The sequence below is a fragment of the Squalius cephalus genome, assembly GCF_949319135.1.
Source record: "Squalius cephalus genome assembly, chromosome: 13".
NCBI lineage: Eukaryota > Metazoa > Chordata > Actinopteri > Cypriniformes > Leuciscidae > Squalius > Squalius cephalus.
The window spans coordinates 24,969,479-24,980,234 of record NC_137134.1 but is presented as its reverse complement, the minus strand read 5'-3'; the positions used below and the strand labels follow the sequence as shown (position 1 = coordinate 24,980,234).

Genomic DNA, 10,756 nt, shown 5'->3' with positions numbered 1-10,756 from the left:
GAGACATTTAGAAGTTTATTTGAAAGAGCATAATTGTATAAATAAAGCCACTTCACACTTTCAACACTTTGGCCAAACACAGGAATCTGCCTACTGTAAGCAGAAAGTGGTTAAGTGTGGGTATACTGTGACGGGCCCACAGTAGCCTACATCTGTCAGCAGAGTTAAATGAAACGCTCCTCCTAAACAGTGATTGGTGCTAAGAAGGATTTTACAACACAAAAACTATTTTCCTTTCATTAGATGTATGTGTTTACACGTTGATTATAAATGAGCACATATTTAGTTTGATTAAATGTGTGCGTGATTCGATTCTCCTGTTTGTAAGCGCAGTATAATGTCGTCTAAAGACATCTAAAGACTTATTTTTAACCTGCACTGTCTTTGCGCTGATGGAAAACTGTCTAGAGATCAAAATCAGATAATTTACTGAAAATAATTGTTACAGTATGTGTTTAGCTTGATAAGCATTATATACTAATGTTCCATTCCACACAGTTCATCTCTAAATGTTTAAAAGCTAAAAAATAAAATGGGAGGTGGGTGCTGTGACGGGGCGCATAGCTACCGTCACGGCAGCGATGCGCTACCTATTCCAGCTCACAAAGACTGAGTGCAGATGTTGCCTGTATTTGTTTGTCTAGCGTGTCAATGTGTTCTGTTAATCCTTATACTGTTTCAAATCAGCGGTAACCTAGCCTTTTATCAAAACCCCCACAGTAATCCCATAGCTTTCGTGTGCAATCTTTTAATATCTAATTCTACGGTGATTTATATGCTATAGCTACTACTATCAATACATATAATCTTACTATTTAAAGGGGACCTATTATGCCCCTTTTCACAAGATGTAAAATAAGTCTCTGATGTCCCCAGAGTGTGTATGTGAAGTTTTAGCTCAAAATGCCCAACAGAGTTTTATTTACAGCACGTTTAAATCATCATTTTTTGGGTCTGTGAAAAACGCACTGTTTTAGTGCTTCTCCTTTAATGCTAATGAGCTGCTGGTTCACGGCACAGGGGGCGGAGCCTAAGCAGCCGCGATCAGAGCCAGAACAGGGAAGATGATAATAATAAAACAGACTGTCACAGTAATGGTGTTCATTTCGACCATAAAAATGCCTACAGAGTCAGAGAATATATGCTGTATGGAGTTGGAACAGGTATAGTTTAGTTTAATTACGATTATAACCTATTTGGCATTGCTTGTATACACTATTAATGCAAGCCTGCTGTAGGACTCTAGCCTGGGTTTCCCCATACTGCCTTGCTCGCAGCGCGATTTTATTCACGCTGCTAGGCAGTCTGGACACCATGGACCAAATTTTCCCCTGAAAAAGGGAACCAATCACAGAACGGGGAGGGAGCAGCAAGACGATAACGACACCGAAGCAGTTTGTTTATATCTATGGATCTAACATGGCATCAGACTCGACGTTACCTTCTACCCTCATGTTTATCTTGCACAAACGGTAATATTCGCTAAACGCCATTGTGTAGAAATAAATCTTTGACCCATCGTCTTTTTCCTCGTCGAATTTCTGTCACTCTACATACGTCATCTAGTATAATTGAAGCGATTGGCTATGAGCTACATACAGGCGCATTTGATAGACATTCATAGCGCCCAATAAACGGCTCTGGGCATTCGTAAACCACGCCTCAAATACGAGAAAATGAACACGTGGTTCCCAGACTTTGAGACTTGGTCTGACGTTAGCCAGGCTAGTAGGACTCCGTCTGACGATCTGAATTGTCTGAATGATGACACAAAATATACTGATGAGTTTAATAAAGTTTACTGTATGTCACACAAAAGATGAAGCATCAGTTTTTCTTCAGAAAATCACTGTTAGAGCTGAGTAAACAGTGTAAGAAGTGCATAAGTAACTTACATACATTTCTGTAGAGTTGAGGGAGCATTTTCTTTGAAAACAAAATGAATCCACCTCGTCTTCAGTGGCTGGCAGATTTCAAGAGTAAATAGAGAGAGCTATGTGAATGAATACATCCAGCTACAACACCTTCAACGCTTGGGAGATCGACACTTCTCGTGAGTGCACTGCTGCAGCAATGGTGGATGTGTACAACTCGCAGTGAACTCGATCAGGGCAGGTCTAAGTTACAACGGCAGTGTCAGTCAACACTCGTGGGCGGGGCCTGTGGCTTTAGTGATGTCACTAAAGCCACATTCTGAAAACAGGTCGTTTGGAGAGACTGCTTATGATTTATGGGGATTAAAAAAAAAGGAGTGAGTGGATTTTTATCACTGTAGGGTGGTTGTGTCCACACACTGCCAACACACATTTATGTCCAAACACCATACAAAAGTGATTTTTTGCATAATAGGTCCCCTTTAAAACCATGCCATTTACTTCACAATCATAACCAGTTACAATAACCACGCAACACGTCTTCGTTAATTATGTATCTGTTTATTTAGTTTAAAAGGAACATAGCTTTGACATACCATCTTTGTGTCTTACTGGTGTAAGACTGAAAATACTGGTTGAGGCCCTGGTCTGAGACAAAGGGCTAATTACCATTTGACCTCCCCCATACGACCTCACTTCCGCAAACTACTAAGAACTCACACAAGAATATGGTTTAATGTGAATGTTTATCATTGACTGTTATGTTTTTGGTGTCATTTGAAATGTCTCAAAGTGAGTGGTACAGATATCTCATATCCAGATAGATAAAATAAAAGGTAATAAGGTTTAGAGAAGTTTAGAGAAAACTGGTTAAGCCATTTGAGGGTGGTTTTCCCCATCCCCCGTATCACCTGGGCAAACAGGATAAAGGAAGGTGTGCGTGCTCTATCGGGGCTCTTCCTTGCTGGACACGAATGGAATAGGGTCTCTCTCTCTCTCTCTCTCTCTCTCTCTCTCTCTCTCTCTCTCTCAGGTACAAGCTGGGTAAGATTCTTTGGTGTAACCAAAGTATAACCATGTTCTAGATATTTGAATTGATTGTGGAATCGATCTCTGATATCTGAAATATTAAATTGTTATGTGATTATTCTAACTGATTTTGACATAGTTCATTTAAGAGTTAAAAGGAATAGTCAAACATTCACTCACTTTTAGTGAGGCACAGATATTATTAAAACCTTTCATTTATGGAGTCAGATGAAATAAACGAGTAAATATATGATTAATATATTACAAATTTAACCAACCAATACTTTGTATGAGTGAGGACAGAACACGTGAGACCTTCCCCGTGTATTGGCGAACCGGCAGATTGGACCAATTTCACGGGCCTTACACTGGCGTCTCCTGTTTGTTTGTGTAAAGGAATTTTTGCCGCAATTGTGGGGTTTAAATGACGCTATGACTTCCGGGTCAATTCAAAGTGACCCGGAGTTTGAGTTATTAATTTTTTAGCTGTTAATATGACTTGTGGCTTTGCCAAATGTTAGCTGGAACCATAGAAATAATATTTTGTAATTTTCTAGTTTTATAGATGTAGCATTTCGGCTGTTTTTAAGCATTTATGGCCTATTCACCTGAGCCACCCCTGTATTGTAATATTGTGTTGGTATGTGCCAATTCCAGGGGTGCATTCAGGCCTATAAAGACTAGTAGCTTCAATCTCTCTGGAGAGCGTGAGGTGAGAGGACATAAGTCTGTCGATGCTCTAAGTATAGTGGCTTGTGCAAAGGTCAATTTCTAAGCAGCTGCAAAATTGTGATTTTTTTTTTTTTTTTTTACTCTCATGTCAATTTACTTTATTTACTAAATAGTATGTTTTTTTCTTGTTAATTTGTATTGCCTTTCTTTGGCCTTAATTGGGGTAAATAAAAAGATCCCATCTTTTCAAACTCATCTAACTTCTCCTGAGTGTTTACATCTGCTCACGACGACTCAGTCACATCTACCCTCAACAGGTGCGCTAACAATGACGCTAAAGGCCGCAGTCAATGCGCCTCTTGACGCCAGGGGAGTGAGGTTTACACACACAGCTCTTACTGGCCTACGTCAGCCTGGCTGCGTAACCACATAATATTTGGATGGTATTTGGATAATATTATGTCAGCCAAAGATGCAAAATGCCTCATACCTCATGGGCTAAATAGTTTTTTTTTTTTTGTATTGCCACTGCAGTTCCACATGAAAATATATTTTAAATTCAATTACATTCAAAAACATTCATATGTGTCAATGTTTAGTTTGACTTTGCATTTTGTGCAAAAGGCCTGTTTTTTTCAAGACTTCGTGCTTTTTTCAAGACTTCAATGTTTCGTGCCTCAGCTTGGTTTCAGTCAAGCTGTGGTCATTGCAGGAGATTGGCTCTCCATGTGGTTTTGTTGCTGTTGGTTAAATGCAGCAGCAGGTGCACGATGGCCATTTTAGACACGAGAGTGCATGTTTGCATTGTTGTGTCTATGTGCCCGCAGCAAGTAGATGAAAGGCTTTTTTATACTCATGTGAAACCCCTTACAGACCTCCACACTTCACTGGAAATAAATGTTGTGAGAACGCTTCAGAGAATTAAGTTTTGGAATTAATACTAATCGTTAATGTCATTGTAAAGGTACAATATTAGTTCAAAAAGAAAAGAAAAAAAATAGATGTTATGACTTTATTAAGTGTAGCCCCATAGAAACCTTTAAAACAAAATTATATTGGATAACCTTTGTTTTGCTCTAAAAAAAACAGCTTAAAGTTCACAGCAGCAACCACATGAAGTTGGTTTTGAATATCAAACAGGTTTTAGCATGGCCTAAAGGTCATAATATGACACAAACTTTTATAATTTGTTAGGTCTTTAATTCGCTCAGAGCGATAATTTGCAAAAGCATTTTAGATCTGATGAGAACTCTGAAAACGGTGTTGAGTCTTTACTGTAAAGGAAATGGTAGCCAGAAACCAAGGTGTCAAAAACAAACATTTATTTTATTTTTTACTGAGAACAAGTTTGTTATATCTCAGTGGTCTAGGTTTATACATTTACTGTTTGGAATAGCATATTCATTTTTATGTTAAAATATGTGCTAAATATGTGAATTTACTGAATGCATTATTTCAAGCTAGTGAAGAGCTTAACAAAGGCATAACGACAAATAAAATGACTGATCACTTTTTAGCTCGTCTAATCAAACAATAAGTGAACATGAGTCATATTAGCATTCTGATGGATCATATCTGTTCAATTCAACATTTATGTAAATGCATATATAAATTAGTTCACGTGTCAGTCCATGAAGTTTCTTTAGCTTGGTTCCTCCTCAAGGTTTCTTCGTTTAGACTGTAAACTACATTGGAAGAACAATATTTAATGTGAAAAGACAAATGCATCGAATGGGCCCTTTATAAATCATGTAATTCAACAGCAACATTGAACGGTGTAGTGTAACTGCACACTCATATGCTGTTTTAAATTACAGATATGACAAAAGGCATGTTGAAAAAACAGAGAGCTTTCAAGATAAAACACTGGTAGATTTAAAATAAAAAATAAAAAATAAACTTAGAGGGGAGGAGAAGGGGGTGGAGAGAGAGAGAGAGAGAGAGAGAGAGAGAGAGAGAGAGAGAGAGAGAGAGAGAGAGAGAGAGCGCGCGCAAGCGTCCCGTTTTTACAATGTTGGATTATTTCTACTTGTAAACGGTTTTAATTTTATTATGGTGATATTTTTTACTGTTGAAGAAAAGGAGCATGTGAAGTACATCTGAGAATGAAAATTATTCTGTTTAAGTATAATCATTGAATTGGGCCATGTGGACATTATATCAAAGAGCATTTGGAAAATGATTCATAAAGCAACTTTATTCCGTCTTGGTTTATTGATCCTGAGTGGTATGTGTCAAATTTCCTTTTATGAAAAATGACTTTTTATATTGCAGGCTATTTTGTACCTTAAGTGCAGTGTTTGTTTGACTCGTTAAGATGGTTTTAGATGATCTTCCTACTAACATCCTATTTGATCTGAAACCAGTTATTACTTTACTGATATTTTCTGTTTGTGTTTCAGGTGTGTATGTTGATTCAGATCCAGTGAAGTCAATATCAGTGATGGAGGGAGATTCTGTCACTCTAAACACTGATGTTACTGAAATACAAAGTAAAGATCAGATACTGTGGATGTTTGGACCTCAAGAGACTCGTATTGCTGAAATCCATAAGCAGATCATTGATATGTATGACAGTAATGAGACATTTGGAGACAGACTCCAGATGGACAGTCAAACTGGATCTCTGACCATCAGAAACATCAGATCTGAACACTCTGGACTTTATAAACTATCTATCATCAGAAGAGAAACTTCATACAAGAGATTCAGTATTACTGTCTATGGTGAGTAAATTGATTTCCATGATGATCCAGACTGTTTGTTATATTTGGTATATTTATGAGGGATTTCAAAACATTGACTGTGTTTAAATGTGCAGTATAATGATTATTTCCAAAAATCAGAGAAAAGACTAAATCTCAGTAAAATGTTTATATGACACAAGCAAAACCCCCACTCCCATTTACATGTGATTTTCATTACTCTAAATATTTCATAAGAATTGTGGTTATTTTCATCGCCATTAGGCTATATTCGCATACCCCAATGCACAGCATAAACGACGAACTCACATACAGTCATGTGTTACTGCCCACTGTTTTAATCTACATATGTCAAAAGCAAAACTTATTTCTTGTAGACGTATTGGATATTTTTTAGTAAGGCGCCTAAAATATCTTAATTTCAATGTTTTTGACAATCAGTGTACTGCATTATATTCATGTTGCGCAGTTTCTTCAGCACCCAAAACATGTTTTCAAACCTGTGAGTGGCAGCGCCACCTGTGTATATCACAAACACATTCACTTTTGGGTCCAGATTTACTAACAGCTTGCCCAAGCAAAAACCCTCTTTTGGCCTTAAAAACTACTGTCATGATTTACTATAGACACGCAGTGAAAAATGAGCACTGAAAAGGCTTGGACAGAGTTATTTTTTGTAGCTGACCTTATTGCATATGCATTTGTAGGAGTTTCCCTTTTAGAAGCAGTATTTATGGTATAAGAGTATTTAAATCAGTCATCCAAGGTGATTTACTAAGGTTAGCGCTAGTCAATTTACTGGTATTTGTGCCATTATTTACTGCCCCAAAAAAAGCATGTCTTAAATCAGACGCTACTTTGCGCTGCTCTTAATAGATTGTGTTGGCCATAATGGAAATGATCCGGCTGCGTCTGTGTTCTTTAATTTGTGTGTCGTCAGTAGATCATAAGCTCAGAATTGGCGCTCACTCCCATTGGCGCTTTTTTTGTGGAAATCACACTAATTTGTCCTGTTTAGTAAATCTGGCCCTTGAGTGGAATAGATGCTATTAAAGTGTTTACATGCCTGTTTATTGCGTTTAAAATCAGCACACAAAAAAAATATATTGCCACAGTTATGGTTACTACAAATATGAGCTTAATAGCATCACTTTGATCAAAGCATTGTGTTTGCATGAGGTAAAGTTTAATAACAGTATTGCTTCATATTCACATTATGAAGGTGCATGTAAATGTAGTTATTGTTTCTTCGCAAAAACTAACTTTATGTGAAAACCTGCTCCAATAAATAGTTTTTGAAAATATACTTATTGACATGTGATCTGCATGTTTAAGAATATTTAGGGATGATTTAATTGTTAAGATGTCAATCATTAATCGTTCCTGAAATAATATTTTATATTTCCAGCTGACCTGCCCATTCCCGTCATCACCAGTAACTCTTCAATCTGTTCATCATCATCATCAGAGTCCAGATGTTCATTGGTGTGTTCAGTGTTGAATGTGAGTGATGTGACTCTCTCCTGGTACAAAGGAATCAGTGTATTGTCCAGCATCAGTGTGTCTGATCTCAGCATCAGTCTCTCTCTACCTCTGGAGGTGGAATATCAGGATAAAAACACTTACAGCTGTGTGATCAACAATCCCATCAGAAACCAGACCACACATCTGGACATCACGCAACTCTGTCACACATTTGAAGGTATGTAAACACAGCATGTTTTATCCTCTAATTGTGAATTTTGTGACTTTTAGTCTATGTCTGTTTTAGGGGTGCAACAGATCGCACTTGATCCATGATCCACACGGACCAGGCCCCACGGTTCGGCATGCATTTGATTCGCGGGTTAACTGCTGAATTTAACCCTTTTACACATACACACAAAATTGTCAAAATACACGTCTCTGCAAGTATTCTCTCGGTTATGTCGTAAGTGAACAGTTGAAAAATAAACTGTAGTAATTTTCAGTTTTTTTCGGTCCGTTCATTCGATCTTAAAGTGACAGCAGACACCTAATATTACTAGTGTTGTCTGTGTCATTAATGTTTATAAAAAAAATGTAAAAAAGTAAATACAGCTTTAACAAAGATGAAACTATATTCAATTTCAACAGTGATCAAATAGTATTATTTTACATAAGGCTTAATTATTAATTTCTTAACCTGAATACTACTGTTAGACTTTGGAACTTTGTCATTTAGTATTCATCTCTGCTTGTAATTTGTGTATTTGTTCTTTTTTTATTACTGACTGCTCACTTTTTTTAGCAGATAAATAATGAACAAAATTTTGATGACAGCATATACAAATGTTTGTCTAATAAAATTTCCCCAGAATTTGCTTCTGTCAAGAAGCCAATCGTTGTGTCTTGGACTGAAGATAAGCCTTTCATGTTTAATGACAATTTCTGACATCATAATGATTTATTTAATGACTTGCTTGAAACTTTAAGCTGTTTAATTAAGATTACACTAATGACTGTATTCTGTGCATTACAGAACATGACCAGCGTTCACATCTTATTGCTGCTGTTGGAGTACTGATGCTGGTGACAGCTGTAGTTGCATTTGTAAGGCGCTACTGTTTCATGAGGTGTAAACAAGCAGGAAAAGAAGGCAAGTTTTTACATTTAAAAAGAAAACAGTAATCTTTTTTTTTAATACTATTTTTAATCAGCATTTTTTTTATGATTATTTACAGTTAAGACTCAAGGGGAAGAGATGCATTATGCTGAACCCACATTCTGTGCACATCAGTTTCAGAGTACGGTAAGATATATATATTTTTTACTGTGGAGCTGTCACGGACACGGTTGGTTTTGGGTTTTGTTTCATGTCTTTTATTTTGTAGTTTTGTTCCTGTTTCCAAGTCATGTGCTTCCCTTGGTTAATGTGTTATGTTCTCATTGGTTTGTCTTGTCATGTGAAACTCTGCACTGTTTTTCATTGGTTCATTGTTTTATTGTTCACAGATGTTCCTTGTTTAGTCATAAGTCTCTGTGTATAAATAGCTCTCATCTTTCCATTGCCTATATTGTCTAGCTTTGATGTTGTTACCTACTATTGGTGAGTGTATTTATGTTTGTGACAAGTCTTTTTGTGTCACTTTACTTTCAATTCAAGCCTGTTTTGGCCTGTGTTTTCGTTATTTTGTTGATCTTTAAATAAACTGCACATGGTTTCTTCAAACTTGCCTTCAGTGGACTAAGTTACAGCAGTTTTTCTACATGTATACTCCCTCAGCTTCTTCTTATTCCTTCTGTAGTTGCATGCAACTGTTTTTTCCAGTCAGTATTACTGTAAATATAGCTTTTATTTTATATGAACTTCTGTCCCTTGTGTTGAAATTTACATTGCGTTTATTAGTGTAGCCGGCTTTATGTAGCTACACTACGTTTTTACATTGCTTTAACTCAAAATAAGTTAAGCTTTTTTTAATGTAAGTTTAATGTAATTTAAGATGCCTTAAATTCAAGCTGATTGTACTAAAAAAAGGCAGCAACTTATTTTTAATTGATTGTGATTCTTTTATTGCAGGACGCTGTTGCAGAAGATCACACGGTGTACTCCAGTGTTAAGACATGAATTTAGCCTGTAAAAGTTTAATCTGTCGGTTTGTGGCTCGATGCATGAGTTCTGGCAATTCCCCAGAAAACCAGGGTTGCCATGTATGCCATAGTTTTCTCTTGTTTTTTAGGAGTCATTGAGTTTGAGTTGTTAGCTTTGTAAAATAAAAACGTACTCTGTTACCTAATGTAACCTCGGTTCTCTCTAGAAGAGGGAAGAGTATTGCGTAAGTTGCTTACGCTACGGGTGAAGTCATCTTTCCTCGAGATATGAAGGCAAAAAAATTTTGTATTTATTGTCAACGCAGTGCAGCAGCAAGCATACCTAGAACGGCAACTGCAGCAGCCAACCACTGAGCCCCGCATGACGTCACGTCCCGCGTCAGAGCCCGCCAGAATGGGCGTGGCTTAAGCCTGGTTTATACTCGACGCGTCCGCACGAGCGCGAGGGTGCGCGCGGCAAAAATGACGTCATTGCGGTGTGGGCGGTCGTGCGCGTTGGGTTCGCAAGACCCAATTTCGCCTGGCGATGTGCGCGACATTTTTTTGTAACAACGCGCACGGCACCACATCCGAAGATGAACGACTTCGAGCCGAATCTGGCCGAGCTCGCACTTCTCACCACACCGGCACCCAGTTTGCACTTCTAAATTAGTTGCTTACATTTAAAAAATGAGCATACAATAGCATAAAAAGTATTTTTAATGAACATAAAGGTAAACATGAAATGTTTAGTGAAATTAGAAAATATGTAAGAGATTGTTAATTTATTTATATTGTATACACATTCTCATATCCATATATTTTGTTTTATATTGTATACACATTCTCATATCCATATATTTTGTTTTATTGTCACTAGTAATAATCTCAGGGTTTACTGGGGTTTACACGATTCTTTTTGTAGTG

The 10,756-nt window shown here is 37.2% G+C and overlaps 1 protein-coding gene across 1 annotated transcript; it reads left to right on the top strand.

The window, feature by feature from the left end:
* Positions 1-5,514: 5,514 nt before the first annotated feature.
* LOC307169727 (CD48 antigen-like) lies at positions 5,515-10,162 on the top strand. Its single transcript, XM_079890523.1, has 6 exons — positions 5,515-5,802; positions 5,978-6,301; positions 7,689-7,982; positions 8,781-8,897; positions 8,983-9,050; positions 9,819-10,162. Exons 1-6 carry the CDS (start codon positions 5,754-5,756, stop codon positions 9,864-9,866), a joined length of 900 nt encoding a protein of 299 aa, XP_079746649.1. The 5' UTR covers positions 5,515-5,753; the 3' UTR covers positions 9,867-10,162.
* Positions 10,163-10,756: the final 594 nt, after the last annotated feature.

Excerpts from the sequence above, each read along its gene's own strand:
- LOC307169727 (XM_079890523.1), top strand. The coding sequence starts at position 5,754 with ATGATTCATAAAGCAACTTTATTCCGTCTTGGTTTATTGATCCTGAGT. Across the intron at positions 8,898-8,982 it reads TAAACAAGCAGGAAAAGAAG|TTAAGACTCAAGGGGAAGAG; the intron begins GCAAGTTTTTAC and ends GATTATTTACAG. Across the intron at positions 9,051-9,818 it reads CACATCAGTTTCAGAGTACG|GACGCTGTTGCAGAAGATCA; the intron begins GTAAGATATATA and ends CTTTTATTGCAG.